The sequence below is a fragment of the Microcaecilia unicolor genome, chromosome 7 (assembly GCF_901765095.1).
Source record: "Microcaecilia unicolor chromosome 7, aMicUni1.1, whole genome shotgun sequence".
NCBI classification, from domain to species: domain Eukaryota; kingdom Metazoa; phylum Chordata; class Amphibia; order Gymnophiona; family Siphonopidae; genus Microcaecilia; species Microcaecilia unicolor.
In genome coordinates this window covers 277,151,826-277,175,021 of record NC_044037.1, presented here as the reverse complement: position 1 = coordinate 277,175,021, position 23,196 = coordinate 277,151,826, and the positions used below count along the sequence as shown (strand labels likewise).

General features: G+C 41.6%; 1 protein-coding gene across 3 annotated transcripts in view; it reads left to right on the top strand.

The window, feature by feature from the left end:
• Positions 1–23,196, top strand: part of CEP70 (centrosomal protein 70) — a 79,743-nt gene that overhangs the window by 9,398 nt on the left and 47,149 nt on the right. For all 3 annotated transcript variants that reach the window (XM_030209328.1, XM_030209327.1, XM_030209329.1), the window contains 4 exons: positions 1,593–1,692; positions 6,490–6,613; positions 12,649–12,829; positions 19,625–19,800. In XM_030209328.1, coding sequence (XP_030065188.1) covers positions 1,686–1,692; positions 6,490–6,613; positions 12,649–12,829; positions 19,625–19,800 — 488 coding nt within the window. In that variant the 5' untranslated portion in view covers positions 1,593–1,685. The remainder of the gene's footprint in view (positions 1–1,592; positions 1,693–6,489; positions 6,614–12,648; positions 12,830–19,624; positions 19,801–23,196) is intronic.

Sequence of the window (23,196 nt, the reverse complement as noted above, 5' to 3'; positions counted from 1 at the left end):
CCCTTCAGCATCGCTTCCATTACTTTTCCAATAACCGAAGTGAGCTGTAGTTTCCAGCTTCTTCCCTATCACCACTTTTGTGAAGAGGGACCGCATCCACTGTTCTCCAATTCCACGGAACCTCTCCTGTCTCCAAAGATTTATTAAACAAATCTTTAAGAGGACCCGCCAGAACCTCTCTCAGCTCCCTCAATATCCTGGGGCGGATCCCGTCCGGTCTCACGGCTTTGTCCACCTTTAGATTTTCAAGTTGTTCATACACACTCTCTTCCATGAACGGTGCTATATCCACTCCATTCTCATATGTACTTTTGCCAGTCAATCGTGGTCCTTCTCCAGGATTTTCTTCTGTGAAAACAGAACAAAAGTATCTATTTATATATTCTTAAAATCAACTCAGAACCATCTAAATTTCAGGAAATTACTGAAGCTATCCTTATTCCAGAAGGCTTATCCTCCAGACTCAACTTAAGTTACTGCTTTTTTGTCACAGCAAAATTTCTGGACCTTATTGATCTTTTATTATCTCTTATTATCTTTGTTGTTTTATACGATACCTATACAATCACTACCTTACTTTACATTGTTGAACCATAGTCTGCCCTACGGTATTGTGTAAGCCACATTGAACCTGCGACTAGTGGGAAAATCTGGGGTATAAATGTGATAAATAAATAAATAGAAAATTGCCATCAGAACAGAAAACAGCTACATCATCTTCAGGAAGAGGCCAAAAACCTTTCTCTTCCCAAAGACTGCTTCATAATAATCCATCATTTCTACTTCCTAGTATCATCCATTATCCTTTCCTTTAATGTTTTTAGTCTCGAGCATTACACCAATGGTCTCTAATGTTTCTTGTACCTCACATTAACACTATCTGCTTTTGTCTCACCTAGAATGTAAACCGCACTGAACCCTGGAAAGGGGATATTAGCAATTTATATATTTTGTATTATTCTATAGGAATTTATGGGTATGGTGTGTTTGCTTTCTTTTTCCACTAAGTATTATATTTATTATCGTCACAATAAATAATATATTTCATATATGGGAAATTCTCAGCAAAAATAACCCTACTGGTTCTGCTGTACCTACGTAACCCCTTGACAAAGGCAAGCTTATTGTCCTTCTAGGTGAGCACTGCCGGTGACAGAGGCTTACTGGAAACGTGATTAGCTACTCTGCAAATTCACCTCTTCCTCTGTTTGAGAGATTCTTAAGCATTTTACCTGCAAGGTCCAGTCCAGGAGCAGCACGCTGGAGACTTAAGTTCAGTGATGATGACAGCATTCTGGAGCTTAGATATTAACAGTTTCATTGTTTTATAGGCGAGAGGATGATTTGACCATCATCTGTAGTTCAAGGCTACAAAGAAATAATTAAAAGTATTCTAGGATCTCATAACACTCGTGTTCAGCTTGGTTCATGACTGAGTCATCACACGTGTGCTTTGAATAGGTGATTTGCTCACTTTGAGTGCTTTTCTGGCACTGAGGGATTAAATTCATTTCAGGCTTCCCAGCTCAGTTGCTGCAGACGTTACACTCAAAACTAATGAAACTAATATTCTGTCATTTTTCTTATTGTAGAAAGAAGAAGCTGAATGGGAAAGCATAAACAAGCTTTTAAAACATAATGGCATCAAGCCAGTGTCTTTCATCAGAACAAGAGAGAGCAGGAATATGTCAGGTAATAACAAGTAGTTCCCTAATATTTCTTACAAATTACACTGTGTAGGATTAAGTGCTCTGTTCCTCGGACAACAAGCAGATTGAATCAATCACACACACAGGTGGGCGGTGTCGTCTGACACAGACTGCTCTTCCTTAGAGCTTGGGAAAACCCAGAAGATTTTTCAAAGCTTGAACAGGAGTTCCTGCACAGCTGCCCTTTCTTGAGTCCCTCACTCTTTTTGTCCAGGCTGCAGTGTGGACATGATTCTGCTTTCACAATAGTTTTTCTACTTAGCAGGAATATTTTTTCCTCCCCCTGCCTGTTGTTTTTGTTAATTCCGTTGTTCCTTCTTTACCTCTGAGTACTCCTGTGTCCATTAAAAAAATGTTTTTATTCTCTTTATAGTTGTTTGCAAAAAAATTAAGTTTAATTTTGCTGACTGGGTTCACCATGGGAAATAGCCTATCAGTGGCTTGAAAAGATGTGCATGCAGCTGAAAATTGTCCAAACAAAGAAAAAGAGCAGAGGGGACGAAAAAGGCAGGAAATCTTTTGTTTCAATATGTTTATTAAAAAAAAATAAACAATAAACGTATTGCATTCCATTAAATTCTTCAGCCCAAAAAGTGAGTGATCCTGCATTTCACGTCAATCCAGAGTGCTTCATTTGCTCCTTCTAAGACCTCATGCCCATGAAAGTGAAGCCTCCAGAAGTGGCTTCACTAGTGGCCTATATAATGGCTTGGTTCCTTCCTCTATTCTACTACTGATACCCCTCAGTGCAGCTTCTAACTCTGACCATAACCTTGTTGCGCTATTATTAAATCATCAGTCACCCTGCATTCTCTTTCCTGAGTCTGGACGTCAGCATCTCAGCTCTTATGGTGTAGCATATCCTTAGGGTTTTGCCCCCCAAAATGTATAATACTGTATCTTTTTGTACTGAAATATTGATGCCATTTGATAATTCCTCAAGCCTCCTTAAATTCTTGTCTCATTCTTTCTCAGGTGTAGCTACTACATTACAGATCTTAGGATCATCTGCTAAAAGCAAAGTTTTTCCTCATAATCCTTTTGCATTCTTTCTTACCATTCTTTCTTACGTCTTGCCCCATCCTTGGCCACCTTTAAATCTAGACTGAAAGCCCACCTCTTTAACATTGCTTTTGACTCGTAACCACTTGTAACCACTCGCCTCCACCTACCCTCCTCTCCTCCTTCCTGTACACATTAATTGATTTGATTTGCTTACTTTATTTGTTGTCTATTAGATTGTAAGCTCTTTGAGCAGGGACTGTCTTTCTTCTATGTTTGTGCAGCGCTGCGTACGCCTTGTAGCGCTATAGAAATGCTAAATAGTAGTAGTAGTAATATTGAACAAAATCGGCTCCAGGAGCAGTCCCTGAGGCACTCCACTGATCTTTCATTCCTTTGATTGAATTTTATTTACCACTACTTTCTCATCTATCTGTCACCTCTTTTGGAACTCTTTTTATTTACTTTTTAAATATAAATGATTGTTGTTTTTTTTTATATAACATCTAATTTTTCCTGCCATTCACATATATGTAAATCACAATTCCACCTGTGCTCTCAGAACGCATAGGCACGGATCGCAAAAAAATCAGTAAAATCTACCCAGATCTACCTAAATTTCAGAAAATTACTGAAGTCAGTACTGTTTAAGAAGGGTTATTCTTCAGATCAAACATAATTCTGATTAATTCCTAGTATTAACAAGATTTCAAGAACACTAATTATCCTTATTATCTTTTTCATATTGCTGTTTAAATGTTATTTTTACCTTTCTTTCAACTGTATAATTGTATTTCATGCAGATGGGTAAGCCACATTGAGCCTGCAGTCAGCGGGAAAATGTGGGATATAAATGTATTAATAAATGTATGTATGAGGGTAGGGTAATTCTATAAAGCATTTTGCTCACATAAAAACATGTTTCATGTGCAGAAAATCGTTCTTACAAAAGTGAACACAGTTTGTACTCTTTTAAAATAGGCACACCTCAAGTTAGCATCTGCTTGTTTGCAATCTGTGCCTAGGCGTTCTGAGAGCACAGGTGGAATTGTGATGTACATGTATATTTCATAAAATGGGTATGTGCATGTACACATAAGAACACAAGAATAGCCATACTGGGTCAGACCAATGGTCCATCTAGCCCAGTATCCCGCTTTCAACATTGGCCAATCCAGGTCACCTGGCAGAAACCCAATTAGTAGCAACATTCCATGCTACCAGTCCTGGGGCAAGCAGTGGCTTCCCCATGTCTGTCTCAATAGCAGACTATGGACTTTTCCTCCAGGAACTTGTCCAAACCTTTTTTAAACCCAGATACACTAACTGCTGTTACCACATCCTCTGGCAGCAAGTTTCAGAGTTTAAGTATTCTTTGAGTGAAAAAAAAAATTCCTCCTATTTGTTTTTAAAGTACTTCCATGTAATTTCATTGAATGTCCCCTGGTCTTTGTACTTTTTGAAGGAGTGAAAAATCAATTCACTTTTACCCATTCTACACAACTCTGGATTTCATAGACCTCAATCATATCTCCCCTCAGCAATCTGAAGAGCCCTAACCTCTTTAGCCTTTCCTCATATGGGAGGAGTTCCGTCCTTTTCATCATTTTGTTCGCTCTTTTTTGAACCTTTTCTAATTCTGCAATCTGTTTTTTGAGATATAGTGACCAGAACTGAATTTCAATACTCAAGGTGAGGTCGCACTATAGAGTGATACAGAGGCATTGTAATATGCTTGGTCTTATTTTGCATCCATTTTCTAATAGTTCCTAGCATCCTGTTTGCATTTTTGCCCGCCGCTGCCACACACTGGGCAGAAGATTTCAGCATGTTGTCTACAATGACACCTAGATCTTTTTCCTGAGTGCTGACTCCTAAGGTGGACCCTAGCATCAGGTAACTATGAGTCGGATTATTGTTCCCAAGTGTGCATCACTTTGTATTTGTCCACATTAAGGGCCCTTTTTACTGAGCAGTGCAAAGAGTGTGCTAGCTTTTTTAGCGTGCATTAAACACTAAAGACACCCATAGGAATATATGTGTGTCTTTAGTGTTTAGCGTGCACTAAAAACGCTAGCGCAACAGGGCCCTAAATGTCATCTGCCGTTTGGATGCCTAGTCTTCCAGTTTCCTAAGGTCTTCCTGCAATTTTTCACACTCCGCATGTGTTTTGACAACTTTGAATAATTTTGTGTCACCTGCAAATTTAATCACCTCACTCATTGTACTGATTTCTGGATCATTTTATAAATATGTTAAATAGCACCAGTCCTAGTACAGATCCCTGCAGCACTCCACTATTCATCCTCCTCCATTGAGAAAAGTGGCCATTTAGCCCAACCCTTTCTTTTCTGTCTAATAACCAATTCCTGATCCACAGAAATACATTGCCTCCTATCCCATGACTTTTTAATTTTCTCAGGAGTCTGTCATGAGGAACCTTGTCAAAAGCTTTCTGAATATCTAGATATCACTACATCAACCAGCTAACCTTTATCCATATGTTTATTCACTCCTTCAAAGAAATGAAGCAAATTGGTGAGGCAAGACTGAACCCATGCTGACTCTGTCCCATTAAACCATTTTTGTCTATGTGTTCTGTAATGTTATTATTTATAATAGTTTCCACTATTTTGCCTGGCACTGAAATCGGGTCTGTAATTTCCTGGATCAACCTTGGAACCCTTTTTAAAATTCATCCCGGTATCCTGCTTCCGACAGTGGCCAAGCCAGGTCACAAGTACCTGGCAGAATCCCAGATAGTAGGAAGATTTCATGCTACTGATCCCAGGGCATGCAATGGCTTTCAAGAGCAAACTATGGACTTTTCCTTCAGGAACTTGCCCAAACCTTTTAAGCCTCAGATATGGTAACCACTGTAACTATATCCTCGGGCAAAAAGTTCCAAGGCTTAACTATTTGTTGAGTGAAAAAATATTTTCTCGAATTTCTTTTAAAAGTATTACCGTGTAACTTCATCGAGTGTCCCGTAGTCTCTGTACTTTTTTGAAAGAGTGAAAAAATCGATTCACTTTTCCCCGTTCTGTATCACTCAGGCATTTGTAGACCTCTATCATATCCCCCTTCAGCCTTCTCTTTACCAAGCTGAAGAGCCCTAACCTCTTTAGCCTTTCCTCAGATGAGAGGAGCCATCCCCTTTATCATTTTGGTCGCTCTTCTTTGAACCTTTTATACCCATGTCAGCACCTACATCTACTATAATAAAACTCACCCTCAACGTTCTGAGGACACTGACGTCAGTGAAGCCAAGCCCTGACTTCCTTCAAAAAGGTTCGAAGGTTCGTGGTGGTGAAGCCACCAAAATCGCTCCGGGCCCCGCCCTCGAGGGCGGAGCTATGGCAGAACAACGAAGGGGTTGGCCAGGGAGGGAGGGAGGGAGGGAAGGGGGGGGGGTGTTGGCAACGAAAACCTTGCTAGCGCCTGTTTCATTTGCTCAGAAACGGGTCTCTTTTACTAGTTGCCTTAATAAAATGTGGACTTTTGGGATTTTTATAGGCACCCTGTTATGAAATTACTTCTACAGAAGGCAATGTTATAAGGAACTTAAGCATGTAAAATAGCATTTTATGCCCTCAGCTAAACTTTTTCAAAATTGCCCAGAGGTATAAATGTGTAAACTGGGTGCCCTGTTACAAACTTATTTTCCACATCTGTATAATGTGTAAATATTTGTGTGTGTGGCTCATACATGTTTTGCAATTCTAGGCTGCTGTCACAGTTTTAAAACCTCTCCTTTGTTTCTAAAATTTGTCTTTAGGTATGGTGGTTTTGGACAAACAGGGGTTGCAGGATATTAGACATGCACTGAAGACGTTGGTGGAGGACTCGGAACGTCGACAGACGATGATCCAGGAGCTCATCATTGCTAATGGTCAACTTAGGCAAGAGACAACTATTGTTTTCCTAGGATAGAAAAAGCAAAAAAAAAAGATAGTGGGGCAAAAGTGATAATGTAAATTAGGTAACTGGGGGATAAGCAAGGAGGTTGATTAATGGTAAGAAGGCCAAGGTAAGGTCTGCAGCAGAGCAGTATGAATATAAATTGGGCAGAGTAGATGCGATTTGTAATAGTAGCCTAGTGGTTAGTGCAGCGGACTTTGATCCTGGGGAACTGGGTTCAATTCCCACTGCAGCTCCTTGTGACTGTGGGCAAGTCACTTATCCCTCCAATGCCCCAGGTACAAAATAAGTACCTGTATATATGTAAACCGCTTTGAATGTAGTTGCAAAATACCACAGAAAGGCAGTATATCAAGTCCCATTGCCCTTTCCTTATTTGAGATTCTACATGGAATGTTGCTACTATTGGAGATTCTAGATGGAATGTTGCTACTATTTGAGGTTCCACATGGAATGTTGCTACTATTGGAGATTCTAGATGGAATGTTGCTACTATTGAGATTCTGCTGCTACTATTGGAGATTCTAGATAGAATGTTGCTACTATTGAGATTCTGTTGCTACTATTTGAGATTCTACATGGAATGTTGCTATTCCACTAGCAACATTCCATGTAGAAGCCTGCCCTTGCAGATCAGCAACGTGGCTGCGCAGGCTTCTGTTTCTGTGAGTCTGACGTCAGACTCACAGAAACAGAAGCCTGCACGGCTGCATTGCTGATCTGCAAGGGCAGGCTTCTACATGGAATGTTGCTAGTGGAGGAGTAGCCTAGTGGTTAGTGCAGTGGACTTTGATCCTGGGGAACTGAGTTTGATTCCCACTGCAGCTCCTTGTGACTCTGGGCAAGTCACTTAACCCTCCATTGCCCCTGGTACAAAATAAGTACCCGAATATATGTAAACCGCTTTGAATGTAGTTGCAAAAACCTCAGAAAGGCGGTATATCAAGTCCCATTTCCCTTTCCCTATTGGAGATTCTAGATGGAATGTTGCTACTATTGAGATTCTGTTGCTACTATTTGAGATTCTACATGGAATGTTAATGTTGCTATTCCACTAGCAACATTCCATGTAGAAGCTTGCCCTTGCAGATCAGCAACGCAGCCGCACAGACTTCTGTGCAGGACGTCAGACTCACAGAAACAGAAGCCTGCGCGGCCACATTGGTGATTCGCCAGGGCAGGCTTCTATATGGAATGTTGCTAGTGGAGGAGTAGCCTAGTGGTTAGTGCAGCAGACTTTGATCCTGGGGAACTGGGTTCAATTCCCACTGCAGCTCCTTGTGACTCTGGGCAAGTCACTTAACCCTCCATTGCCCCAGGTACAAAATAAGTACCTGTATATATGTAAACCGCTTTGAATGTAGTTGCAAAATACCACAGAAAGGCGGTATATCAAGTCCCATTTCCCTTTCCCCCCACCTTTATCTGCAGTCATGATCTGTGTTTCCATTTAGTGACTGACAAGCTTAGCAGGGTGAATCAAACCTGTCGCATCAATTTGTATCTCATGGCTGCTGCATCACATTTGGAAGCAGCTTTCAGATTTCTATTTTGCCAGCCTTGATGATAATCCTTTAGTAAAAACTTTTCCTTTTCTCAAGTAAGGTAACTTTGGATCGCCCTGCCTAACACGGGAATGAGCTTGATGGTAGATAATAGCACACTTACTCCACATTTCCAGGTGGACTCTGTTTAGCTGGTCAGCTCATAAGGTGTGTAATTTTTTTTAAGCTGTTTCTGCAGGTAAAGCAGAAATGGTCTTTTATAAAATTATTCACGTAAAGAGCAGGCAGTGTTTAACACGTGCACAGCCTTTATGTGATCTTCAACTGCTGTTTTGAAGTGGTATTCCTGAGAGTGAGTTTGGAGGTGGGGATTGCAGTTCTTGACCATAGAAAAGTGCTGGTATGTGTTCAAGCCTCCCAAGATCTTTTACTGTAAGATCTTAGTATCTTGATGTATAACCTCAGCACATCAATACACCCTGAAGTCCCTTTATATTGCTGAAATGTCCTTTATTGAATAACAAACAGTTTACTCACAAATCAGAAGAGGTGCCTCTTAGCACAGAGCCTTCGTATTCTGAAAGCTGTCTCAATGGATGGAATCAGAGACCTGAGGAAAAAGGGCAGTTCTACTGCTGAGGTAGAAAGGCAGTCACACAGGCAGAGCAGCTCACAGATGGGAGATTGAAAAGTGCAATATCTCAATGGCAAGATATTTATGAGGTAAAAAAACGAGTTCTCTCCAGGGAGTCTATGAGGACAAGTGCTGACAGAAATAAGATGGAGACAGCTACCCAGTCAGCCAGAGAGAGAAACCTGGACAGGAGAGGGGGAGGGGTTCCCTCAAGCCCACAGAACAAGATGCCAAGCAAACCAATGAGAATGGAGCCAAGTTGGGCTGAGCAAAAAAGGTCTAGGCAACAGCACACCAATAATAACAGTTTCCTAAACAAGTGTGTCTGCACTACCTGTGAACTACATTTCACATAATGCCTTGCTTATCTAATATTACAGTGACCTACAGTAAAACATTAAACACATTACAGGAATCTATCCCAACCAGGCAAGGCTGTCAAAGGACAGAGCAGTATGTGCTTTGAACGCAGAAATATTGTGTGCTCCAAAATAGCATATCTGTGTGTGTGAGTGCGCATAGTTTTCCTGGGGTAATTTTCACAATGAAATGCGTATCCATTAGCTTTAAAAATCTGGTAAAGTCCTTATAATGAAACTAGACCTAAGCATGTCACTAATGTGGGCAGTTCATAAGCCTCCATTCTATTCGTTGATTTGTTTTCCACTTTCCCTATACATTGACTGATCAAAGTGGTGTACAACAAAATCCAAATAAGAAAAAATACCATAGGGGCCCTTTTACTAAGCATCGTAGGTGCCTACGCATGCCCAACGCGTGTCAATTTGGAGTTACCGCCTAGCTACTGCATGGCCCGGGCGGTAATTTCATTTTTTTTATTCGCATCTGCTATGCGTCCCGGAAAATAATGTTTATTTTCTTGTGCATGGCGGAAACCAGGCGGTAATCGTCATTCTACACTCGTAGATGTTTACCGCAGAGTTACCGCATGAGATCTTACCGCTAAGTCAGTGGGTAGCGGTAAGGTCTCAGACCCAAAATAGATGCATGCCAATTTTTATTTGCCACACGTCCATTTTCGGCAAACATTTTAAAAAGACCTTTTTTACAGGCGCGCTGAAAAATGGATCTTTGCGCGCCCAAAACACGCGCCTACACTAGTGCAGCCCATTTTTTAGCGCACCTTAGTAAAAGGACCCCATAAAAAACATAATCTGTTCACTCATGAGCATTAGCCACCCCGACCACCTCCACAATATGTGTCCATAGCCTCATCCCAGTTATACTCCCTTAACCCTCTTCCTGAAGTGTCCTCTAGATCTCACCCACCATCGGTTTTCTATTACTCAAACTTTGGAAAAATGCCATCTCTTGACTTTTCTAAAGGTTAAATAATTGGAATCCACACAATTGAATCTGTCCCTGAAATCTGTTTTCAGTTGTGCCCTTATAGGAAGGAACTATCAACAGGGTCCTCTGAAATGATATCAACCTTCAATTAAAGATAATACCACTTTTCAGTTGGCAAACATAAACCAAGTCCTCTGTTTTCAGTGCCTTGAAAAGTTAGTGTTCATATTTTAAATACACTTTTGGCCTTTATTGAGAGCAGTGCAGTATCAGCAACAGTGGTGCTGTACCCAGCCTTTGGAACACCCAAAAGATTACTTTGGCCGCCATTTTGTAGTATCTGAAGGTGCTGAATAATCCTAGATAGCATTGCTATCACTGAGACCTGAGCAGCAGTCTTCAATGGATCAGTCTATAAAGTGGATATAACTTCCTAATTTGCTTGAGTTTAAAGAAAATTCTACTCGCCAAAAACAAAATCTGAAGCTCCAATTTTAACTTAGTCCACCAGAATTAGGACATAAGAACATAAGCGTTGCCATACTGGGACAGACTGAAAGTCCATCAAGCCCAGTGTCCTTTTTCCAACAGTGGTCAATCCAGTTCACAAGTACCTGGCAGGATCCCAAAACAGTAAAACCGATTTTATGCTGCTTATTCTAGAAATAAGCAGTGGATTTTCCCAAGTCCATCTTAATAATGACTTATGGACTTTTAGGAAATTATCCAAACTGTTTTTAAACCCTGCTAAGCTAACTGTCTTTTCCACATTGAATTCCAGAGTTTAATTACACATTGAGTGAAGAACTATTTTCCTGATTTCTTTTAAATTTACTACCCCACTAGAACCATATCATATTGTTCAAGTTTGGACCAGTTCTTCGAGGAAAAGTCCATAATCTTCTATTAAGATAGACATGGAGAAAGCCTCTACTTCTCCCTGGGATCGGTAGCATGAAATCTTGCTACTCGGGATTCTGCCAGGTACCTGTGACCTGAATTGGCCACTGTTGGGATCAGGATACTGGGCTAGATGGACCACTGGTCTAATGTACTATAGCTATTCTTATGCTCTTATGAAATAGGTAGTGACAAATTTGCATCTCCTCCTGATCCACTAAAATATTCCATTTTAATTTCATTCAACAATAATCATTCTCTAAAATCTAACTTGCAGCCACCGGCTTCTAGTACCATGCTCTGATCAACTGAGATGTCATCTGCATATATAACAGGGGCGTAGCTACGTGGGGCCACGGGGGCATGGGCCCCCACAGATTATGCCCTGGCCCCCTCTACATTTGACTAAATAACTCTCATTAATGCAAGATATCGCTGGATAACACGGTAGCACCTTTTAGTAAATCTAGCCCCGAGTCTAAAATATGACCATTCCAATGTGTAGACCTAATCATGAACTGCATCAATCTACATGGGCTAAAGGTAAAAACTAAGGGCCTGACTCTTACTACAGTCCTCCTTGTCAACACGTAAATTAAATTTGGGGAACCTCAAAGCCACATCCAAAAGTAGTTAATGCTTAGTGCAGCAGCCTGAGAACCTGGGAAACTGCAGCTCCTTGTAACTCCGGGCAAGTTACTTAACCCTCCATTGCCCCAGGTAGAAAATAGATACCTGTATAAAATATGTAAACCGCTTTGATTGTAGCCACAGAAAGGCAGTATATCAAATCCCATCCCTTTTTCCTCACCTATTCTTATCCTCTCTAGATTTGAATAGACCACCAGGACAACCACCCCTCCCCCAAGGATGTAACCTTACAAGCAGATTTTCTGCATCCTTCAGCAAAGAAAGCTAAAGTCCTTCTAAACCTTTACCCCATCCCCCTCCTAGAATGACAAAGAACATCTCAAAGCGAAGTCTTGGTCGTTATTGCCATATCCAGCTTCTTTTCTAATAATAAATTCTGAAGTGTGTCAGACATGCTTTAAGCTGACTTGACATTTAATAACACACATTTAAGACGTACCTTATATTTCCTCTCTCTCTTTGTCTTAACGTAGAGAAGTACCGTAAACCTTTATGACTCATTTTTCTCCCCAAATATTCTTGCCCCTTCTACTCTACTATTTTCATTTGTATCTGATATCCCTGGAGTTCTCTCTCTCTCTCTCCGGTTTATGTAAGCCATATTGAGCCTGCATGTCTGTGGGGATAATGTGGGGTATAAATACCTTAATCAATAATATCTGGAATACCTAACTTTTTGTATCTAGGTAGAAATTCCACAAACAGACCCAGATTAAATCCCCACCCATAATGAAACATTCAACACACTCCATTAAAACATTAGCAGTTACGCAACATACCAGTGAGCTCCTCCACAAAAAGCCCATAAAATTGGTACTCCCCTTGGGGCTCGTGAAGGGGCAGTCCCCTTTTGCATGCCTGTACATGATGTAAATGCCCTAGGTGACATGAATGAGTAGAGCTGTTGGGGGGGAAAGGGGTAAGTGCAGGACTCCGAGTAATTTAAGTGGCTTTATCATATTTGAATAAAATTGATTTAAGTCATATGATATAACTTTTTATTTTGGGAAAACAGAAATGACATCCAACAACAGCAGGGTAGAGCTTCTCGACAAGAAAAGCGGGCAGCAGACTTGGAACAAATCCTGGAAACTGTCAAATCAAAGGTCCGGGAGCTAGAAGATGATTTTATAGCACAAGCTTGTCAACAACAAACACAAATGAAGGAGCTGCAGAAAGACAAACAAGCTACAGAGGTAAATAGACTCCAAGTTCCAAAGTTATAGGGTGAATAAAGACTAGGGATGTTTTTCGTCATTTTTCTTTTTTTTTTCACTGTACATTTATTTTGTGTAGGCTGCATGCTAAAATAAAAAAAAATAAAAAAGGAAAGTGAAATTAAATTTCACCTTTGCTCATTGCATGCCCTGTAACAGAGTAGGGGAAGATTGAGGGGAGCTGGATTTAGTAGGAACAATAAGAAAATCTCTACTCCTTGGGATCTTGCTGAGTGGAGGAGTCGTCTAGTGGTTAGTGTAGCGGACTTTGATCCTGGGGGACTGTGTTCGATTCCCACTGCAGCTCCTTGCGACTCTAGGCAAGTCACTTAACCCATTGCTTTGAATGTAGTTGCAAAAACCACAGAAAGGCGGTATCTCAAGTCCCATTCCCTTTCCCTTGTCACTTGGGCACTTCTGGAAACAGGATGCTGAGCTTGATGGACATTATGGTCAGAATTAGTTGAGCACATCTTACATAATAACCTCACGGTAACAGAACAGCGTGATAAGGCAGTGGGTAGAGCCAGAAGGATTCACACGAAGAGACATAACCAGTGGGGAATAAAGGAGGTCATAATGCATCTGTATAGGTCTTTAGTGAGACCTCACCTTGAATATTGTCCTATTCTGGAGCCAATACCTCCTGAAAGGCTATTGAAATGGTGGAGCTGGTCCAGAGAGAGGCCAGTAAACTAATCTGGGATCTACACCAAAAGCCATGTGAGATGGCTCATGAATCTAAATATATAGACACCTCGGAAGACAGGAGAGAGAGAGGGGTGAATGTGATAGAAGCATTTAAATTCCTCAGAGGTATAGTGTGCAAGCAGGTCAGAGTGTGAGGCTTCAGTGGGGTAGATTTGGGAGCAAGGAGAAATTAGACCTTACCTGCTAATTTGCTTTCCTTTAATCCCTCTGGACTGGCCCAACCTGCTGGAAGGCGTGCACAACCCATCAGTCCAATCCTGGGCTGGTCCGGAGGGATGCTAAGGGACATTTGATTATGTCTTCCTGGAAAAGGCAATGAATGACTGGAACGTCCCAGTAAAAGTGGTGAAGGCAAAAAACGGTAAGAGAATTCAGGAGTGCATGGAATGAGCATAGAGGATCCCTTGATGTGAAGAAGTGGGGATAACCAGAAATAACTGGATTCTATAACATTGCACTAGGATCTTTTTTGGACTTATTACCATCTTAAGATCTTGGATGTCAGACCAGAGACCACCCCTGGCCCTTTGGAGTGCGCAGCTAATACAACAAATGAGATTGGATAGATGCAGCATTCGCTCCTTAGACAGTGTCTCAGGACGTAGAGTTTGCGCTCAGTGGGAACCTTTGTGATTAACTTTGCCCTCTAGAGGGAGAAATCACATTTTGAACTGAAGCAGTTCAGTGGGAGGGTGGGGGGGGGGGGAGATTGGAGAATGCTGGGAAGGGGAGGGCAAGGGTAGGGATGGGAAGGGTTTCATGGTATGTTGGTTGATAAATATGTAAAAAAAATAACATTGCTTTCTCTATGATTGACTTATTGTATCATTGTGTGGTGTTAACAGTAAAGCAATGTGGTCAATAAAAATGATTTGAACATAACATTGCACTAGGATTGAAGAGCAGACCAGATGGGCCTTATGGTCTTTTATCATCATATTCTGTGTTTCTGTGTAAATTTAAGTTAGAGGTTAAATCAGGAGGGAATTGATGAAGATAGTCCCTTATCTTCTTACAACAAAGAGGCTGTTTGCCTTCTGTGGACTAACCTCTTTGAAGCATGAGCTTTTGAGGACACAAGTCCAAATCATCCACTGTCCTTTTGGCTTCCAATCTTCTGACCTACCCTTCTTGTATCCTTTATCACATCTCCACTTTTCACTTTCCCAATTTTTGCTTTCACTATTTATACACACAGAGGCATATTTAGTTCCACAGGGTACTGTGAGGCGTATTTTCAAAGCACTTAGGGGTCCTTTTACAAAGGTCCGTAAGTGCCTACGCACATCCAGCGCACGCCAAATCAGCATTATCGCCCAACTACCAAGTGCCCCGGGTGGTAATTCTGAATTTGGTGTGTTCCAAGAACACGCAGTAGAAAATATTTTCTATTTTCTACTGCGTGGCGCTTATCCAGTGGTAAACGGTAGTGGATGTGCGCTGCAGGCCTACTGCCCAGTAGTGTGTGAGACCTTACCGCTAAGTCAGTGGGTTGTAGTAAGGTCTCAGGCCGAAAATGGACGCACGCTGTTTTTTATTTTGCTGCACATCCATTTTTCAGCCCCTTTAAAGGTTATCAATAGAAATCAAACAAAATAAAACATGGAAAAGAAAATAAGATGATACCTTTTTTATTGGACATAACTTAATACATTTCTTGATTAGCTTTCGAAGGTTGCCCTTCTTGGTCAGATCGGAAATAAGCAAATGTGCTAGCTGACAGTGTATATAAATGAAAACATTCAAGCATTACTATGACAGTAAAATAGATACCATTGGAGATTCTACATGGAATGTTGCTACTATTGGAGATTCTACATGGAATGTTGCTATTCCACTAGCAACATTCCATGTAGAAGGCTGCGCAGGCTTCTGTTTCTGTGAGTCTGACGTCCTGCACGTACGTGCAGGACGTCAGACTCACAGAAGCAGAAGCCTGCGCGGCCACGTTGGTGATCCGCAAGGGCCGACTTCTATATGGAATGTTGCTAGTGGAATAGCAACATTCCATGTAGAATCTATAGAAATCAAACAAAATAAAACATGGAAAAGAAAATAAGATGATACCTTTTTTATTGGACATAACTTAATACATTTCTTGATTAGCTTTCGAAGGTCGCCCTTCTTGGTCAGATCGGAAATAAGCAAATGTGCTAGCTGACAGTGTATATAAGTGAAAACATTCAAGCATTACTATGACAGTAAAATAGATACCATTGGAGATTCTACATGGAATGTTGCTACTATTGGAGATTCTACATGGAATGTTGCTATTCCACTAGCAACATTCCATGTAGAAGGCTGCGCAGGCTTCTGTTTCTGTGAGTCTGACGTCCTGCACGTACGTGCAGGACGTCAGACTCACAGAAGCAGAAGCCTGCGCGGCCACGTTGGTGATCCGCAAGGGCCGACTTCTACATGGAATGTTGCTAGTGGAATAGCAACATTCCATGTAGAATCTATAGAAATCAAACAAAATAAAACATGGAAAAGAAAATAAGATGATACCTTTTTTATTGGACATAACTTAATACATTTCTTGATTAGCTTTCGAAGGTCGCCCTTCTTCCTCAGATCGGAAATAAGCAAATGTGCTAGCTGACAGTGTATATAAGTGAAAACATTCAAGCATTACTATGACAGTAAAATAGATACCATTGGAGATTCTACATGGAATGTTGCTACTATTGGAGATTCTACATGGAATGTTGCTATTCCACTAGCAACATTCCAGGTAGAAGGCTGCGCAGGCTTCTGTTTCTGTGAGTCTGACGTCCTGCACGTACGTGCAGGACGTCAGACTCACAGAAGCAGAAGCCTGCGCGGCCACATTGGTGATCCGCAAGGGCCGACTTCTACATGGAATGTTGCTAGTGGAATAGCAACATTCCATGTAGAATCTATAGAAATCAAACAAAATAAAACATGGAAAAGAAAATAAGATGATACCTTTTTTATTGGACATAACTTAATACATGTTTTGATTAGCTTTCGAAGGTCGCCCTTCTTCTTCAGATCAGAAATAAGCAAATGTGGTAGCAGATAGTATATATGAGTATATATGAGAGAAACATCAAAGCATTACTTTGACAGTCTGACAGAGTGGGAGGGTGGGAGTATGCATGGGGACATCAAAGCATTTCAAAGCATTTAAAAAAAGGCCTTTTTTCTAGGACGTGGCAAAAACTGGCCCAGCACGCGCTCAAAAGATGTGCTTGCACTGCCGCAAGCCATTTTTTGCCACGGCTTAGTAAAAGGGCCCCTTAGACTTACAAAGTTACATAGAGGGGCATTTTCAATATGACGTCTAAGTCTGACTTTAGACGTTTTGCAAAAAATTTCCAAAATCTGAATAAGAAAGAAGGTCATTTTCCAAAAAGAAAAACGTCTGTCTTTTGTTTTTGAAAATACTGTTTCTAACAAGGTTTTGTGTGTTGGACGTTTTGTTTTTTGGTCCATTAAAAAAAAAAAAAAGTCCAACTGAAAAATGTGGAAAATCAAGCCATTGGGATGTGGGGAGGAGGGGGGCAGCATTTTTAGTAGACTGGTCTCCCAGACATCCCAGGAGATAAATGGGGCACCCTAGTGAACTTCAAAAACATGCTCCCAGGTACACATCTCACCATTGCTCCCTTATCTTGTCTTCTGAGCCCCCCAAAACCCACTGTCCACAGCTGTACACAATAGCCCTTATGAGTGAAGGGGGCACCTATATGTGGGTACAGTGGGTTTCTGGTGAGCTTTGGAGGGCTCACAGTTTCCCCCACAAATGTGACAGGTAGAGGGAGATAGGGACCAGAGTCCCCGCTACGCCATAGTGCACTGCACTGACCACTACACTACTCTAGGGACCTGCATGCTGCTCTAATAGACCTGGCTGTAACATCTGATTCTGTCATGGAGCTTGCTAAATCATATTTGTATTCACATTTGTGGGGGGGTGGGAGGGGGTCAGTGGCCAATGGGGGGATATTGGGGGTCACCCCTGATTCCCTCCAATGGTCATCTGGTCATTTAGGGCACCCTTTTGTGCCTTATTCGTTATAAAAACAGGTCTAGCTCAAAACGTGCTCGTTTGAGTCCTGGACGGTTTGGTTTTGTTCCATTATGGCTGAAAAGTGTCCAAGTGTGCCCAGATCTCACCTTTAACACGTCCCTGACATGCCCCCTTGTGATTTGAAGGCATTTCTAACGGACTTCATAGAAACACTTCAATTTCCACAATCCCAGTTCTTGTTCTTCCAACACAATTTCTTCACATTTTTCTTTACCACCCACTTTTTTTTATATATAATAATTCTTTAAATGATTCTTCAGAACTCTTACATTCTCGCCTCAGTAGTGCAAAATTGCCTAAACATAATTTGATGGCAATTCTAAACTGCACTAATTTCTTCATCGGCTTATATTGCTTATATATCATTTTGTAGCACTTATCTTAAGTATATTCGGACTGGGGGCTCAAATGCGTCCGACGTGCATGTTTCGCCTTCCGGCTGTGTCAAGGACCTCCCCAAAAAAAACATTTCATAGAAAAACATCTAAAAATTGGGTTTGAAACTACCAATTTGGATGTTTTTGTGAGAAAAACGTCCAAATACAGATTTATGCCACTTTCTGGACATTTTTCTCTTTTGAAAATGAGCTCCATAGTAACCTATGGAACTTTGTAGTCTAAATGCTTTGAAAATGAGTCCGATAGCAAACTAACTCCCCTGATGCAAAATCCTCGCTAGATCTACGTAGATCTAATTGTTTTGTAAGCTACCAGGAAACTGTGTGAGTCATCTCATCTATTAGGTTTCTTTTGGCAAAATTAATATCTTGATGTAGTTTATTGTCTTTTGTATATATTCAGTGTAATGTCAGATGGATGTGTGTTTCTCTGCTTTCAATCATCACACTGAGGGGGATAATCGAACGCGGACGCCCATCTCCGTGGGCGACTATCTCTGAGGACATGTCCGCGAAGGGGCGGGACAGACCGTATTTTCGAAAAAGATGGGCGTCCATCTTTTGTTTCGATAATACGGTTGGTGCCGGGCAAATGCATTGGATTTGGGCGGATTTGAGCTGGGCGGTATCGGTTTTCAGCGATAATGGAAACCGAAGCCGCCCAGCTCAAAAACGAACAACTCCAAGGCATTTGGTCATGGGGGGGCCAGGATTCGTAGTGCACTGGTCCCCCTCACATGCCAGGACACCAACCGGGCACCCTAGGGGGCAGTTGTAAAAAGTTAAAAAAAAAAATTTAAAATACCTCCCAAGGCCATAGCTCCCTTACCTTGGGTGCTGAGCCCCCCAGATCCACCCCAAAACCCACTGCCCACAACTCTACACCATTACCATAGCACTTATGGATGAAGGGGGGCACCTAGATGTGGGTACAGTGGGTTTTTGGGGCGGTTTGGAGGGCTCCCATTTACCAGCACAAGTGGAACAGGTGAGGGGGGGGGGGAATGGGCCTGGGTCCACCTGCCTGAAGTCCACTGCACCCACTAACAGCTGCTCCAGGGACCTGCATACTGCTGTTATGGAGCTGGGTATGACATTTGAGGCTGGCATACAGGCTGGCAAAAAAAGTTTTTAAAGTTATTTTTTTTTGGTGGGAGGAGGTTAGTGACCACTGGGGGAGTCAGGGGAGGTCATCCCCGATTCCCTCCGGTGGTCATCTGGGCAGTTGGGGCACTTTTTGGGGACTTGTTTGTGTGTCCAAAAAAAGCGGGCCAAATTCTCGCTACTGCTGCCCTTCTTTTTTCCATTATCGGCCGAGGGTGCCCATCTCTCCTCGGAAGATAAACACGCCCCAGTCCCGCCTTCACCACGCCTCCGACATGCCCCCGTCAAGTTTGTTCATTCCCGCGACAGACTGCAGTTGGAGTCACACCAAAATCGGCTTTCGATTATACCGATTTGGGCGCCCTTGAGAGAAAGGCGTCCATCTCCTGATTTGGGTCGAAATATGGGCGTCTTTCTCTTTCGAAAATAAGCTGGACTGTATACTACTTTTTTCTGTAAAGTTTTGCTTCAAGTTAAACTCATTTATTTTCTCTTTGCTGACAGAGCCAGTATCATCAACAAAAGCAGCAGCTGCTCGAACAAGAGGAGCGAATTGTAAAGTTGAAAGAAAAGCTCCGCATGCTGGTGAAGGGAGAAGAGCAACGCTTAGCCAGACAGAGCAAAGCTTTTCGTCAGCTCCACAAGCGATCCCCAAGGCACAAGTCTGCTCTGGATGAGCCGTAAGTACTGCCGTGCATCGCCAATATTATTCAGAGAGGCTTGGAAGAGGAACAGTGGAAATAAAGAGGAGAAATGGTCCCAGAAGTGATTAAAAGAGAACTTCGTTCTCTTCTCTCCTTTTGGTGTGAACACAAATTACAAGTCTGGAGTGAATGTATGCGGTATGAGTGGGATGTAAAAATCGTCTACTACTACTTAACATTTCTAGAGCGCTACTAGGGTTACGCAGCGCTGTACAAATTAATAACTAAGGACGGTCCCTGCTCAGAAGAGCTTACAATCTAAAGGATGAAATGTCAAGTTGTGGTAGTCTAGATTTCCTGAATAGAGGTATAATGGTTAGGTGCCGAAGGCGACATTGAAGAGGTGGGCTTTGAGCAAGGATTTGAAGATGGGTAGGGAGGGGGCTTGGCGTATGGGCTCAGGGAGTTTATTCCAAGCATAGGGTGAGGTGAGGCAGAAAGGGCGAAGCCTGGAGTTGGCGGTGGTGGAGAAGGGTGCCGAGAGGAGGGATTTGTCCTGTGAGCGGAGATTTCGGGTAGGAACGTAAGGGGAGATGAGGGTAGAGAGGTAGGGAGGGGCTGCAGATCGAGTGCATTTGTAGGTTAGTAGGAGAAGCTTGAACTGTATGCGGTATCTGATCGGAAGCCAGTGAAGTGACTTGAGGAGAGGGGTGATAAGAGTATATCGGTCAAGGCGGAAGATAAGACGTGCGGCAGAGTTCTGGATGGACTGAAGGGGGGATAGGTGGCTAAGTGGGAGGCCGGTGAGGAGTAGGTTGCAGTAGTCAAGGCAAGAGGTAATGACATGCTAATGACATGCTGTTTCAGCTGGTGCCAAAGGAAGCACTGAGGTCCCCATTGGTTTACTAATAGTACATGAAATTGTATTTCTCCAAGGACAAACTGGATATGCAGCCCTCACAAATGAGTGACATCATCTGCTTTCTAGAACGGTGTGCTGTACATATACAGGGCTGCCTTTTTTGTTTTGGGCCATCTCAGTGTTCTTTCCACAGGACCCTATGGTTAAAATACACCTTTTTTTTTCCTACTCAAGAAGTCCTGTGCAAAATTTCAAAGTGCCTTATTTGCATTGGGACCACTTTGGCTTTGTTTCTCTCCCCCTTTGAAAAATCCTACTTAGGTTTTACAGTTTCCTTAGTTTTTTTTAACAAATGTTCTGTAGCAGAATATCAGAACTCATAAAACCCACCCACCTCCCCAAGGAGTTGGCTTCTCTTAATTTCAGCTTTTTGAAGAACTGAGGTAGCAACAATGCAGATTTGGAAAGCCTTGTAGGTGTCCAGTATACTGCTCTAGAAAATTAACTATTTGGTGATTACGTAAGCAATTATCCTGTATAACCTGAAAGATAAGTCAAATAATCTGGTACAGCACCAAGTAAATATCTTGTAAATAATACAAGATTTAAACTCTAATCAAACATGAACTGGAAATTCTTTCAACAGAGATGTTGTATGATAAAACTTATGTTTCAATTTGTTTATTGAAATTTTCACCTAAAGCAAATAAATACAAGTACATAAGTAATGCCACACTGGGAAAAGACCAAGGGTCCATCGAGCCCAGCATCCTGTCCACGACAGCGGCCAATCCAAGGCCAAGGGCACCTGGCAAGCTTCCCAAACGTACAAACATTCTATACATGTTATTACTGGAATTATGGATTTTTCCCAAGTCCATTTAGTAGTGGTTTATGGACTTGTCCTTTAGGAAACCATCTAACCCCTTTTTAAACTCTGCTAAGCTAACTGCCTTCTCCGGCAATGAATTCCAGAGTTTAATTATGCGTTGGGTGAAGAAATACAAGCATTAATGCACAAATCAAAAAAATACAACAGTCCTAGCAACCAAGACACAGCCAGTAAATGCCAAGTTAGAAAAATAAAAGAAAATGTAAATAAAATATGGATTCTTCCCCCCCCCCCAAAAAAAAAACATTCCTTTTTACCTTTCCACAAAATACTTGAAAGAACAGTCGATTAGGTAGAACAGAAAACATTAAAGCCATCTAAGAACTAAATGTCCAAATTGTTCAAAATAGTTTATTTATTTATTTATTTGTAACATTTGTATCCCACATTTTCCCAACCATTGGCAGGCTCAGTGTGGCTTACATTATACCGTAAAGGCGATCGCCAAGTCCGGTAGATGTTAAACAAATACAGTTTAAAATAAGGGTCAGGTAAGGTTAGAGTAAACAAATACAAAAAGGGACAAGGAAGTAAAGGAATATATAATGTCCAATGCGATGTAAGGTATTAATGCATTGCAGAGTTGAGGCATTTAAGTAGGACCAGTAGCCCTTGCAAAACAGATAGGTCTTTAATGATCGCCTGAAGTTTTGATGGTCGTGAATCGTTTTCACACTCTTTGGTAGTGCATTCCACATTTGTGTACTTAAGTAAGAACACACTCAGGCAGTAAGAGTGTCCACAAATGGTAACCAAGTTCATCTGCAGCAATTCGTGCATGTAATTACGCCATTGTGTTAAAGTAGGGACCTCTGGGTGGATCCACTGAACCATGATGCAGCGCTTGGCTATCAACAAAGCTTTTTGCGCAAAAAGACTTGAATGATCATAGTAACATTGTCCAGCACACACCTGAGGTGTTGCTTGCCAATTACATTGATACATATGACTCAAGTGTTCCCAAACTGTCCGCCAGAAGTGACGAATTGGTCTACAGTCCCAAACACAATGTTTGTAAGAAGCATCTAGACTGTGACACTTTATGCAGGCGCCGTCTGTAGGACATCCCATTTTCCGAACTCTGGATGGATGGATGGATGGATGGATATACATTCTCAAGAGAAATTTATAATGAAGTTTCTGTAGATGAATAATCTCCACTAATGAGGAGTAGTCTGCAAACTATGCAAAAGTTTATTAATATCATGATAGCCAGAGTCTGTGATCCACAAGGCCATCACTCAATACAATGGACGAAGGCCTTGAGGTTTCGTCAAAGCTACATAATATGTCACATCAGTCCTTTGTTCACTGCCGGTATTAGCCATGCATCATCAAAATCAGATTCTGTGAATGATTAAACTTATATCGCCCAAAACTTCGGTGAGCATATATATTTTGAAGTAACAAATTGCAGAGAAGAATTCAAACGGAGATTCCAAGATATAATACATTACAATAGTCTATTTGAGACAATATCAAACCCTATACAAACAGTGCAAAATGTTTTTCTGAGAAATAAGGTCGAACAGCTCTAAATTGTTTCAATCTGGAAAAAAAACATTTTTGGTAAGGCAATTTACTTGATTTTCTGATGGCAAAGAAGAATCCAGAATTACTCCCAGAACTTTTGTAACACTATCAGGCTTATTTTTGAAAGAGAAGGGCGCCCATCTTC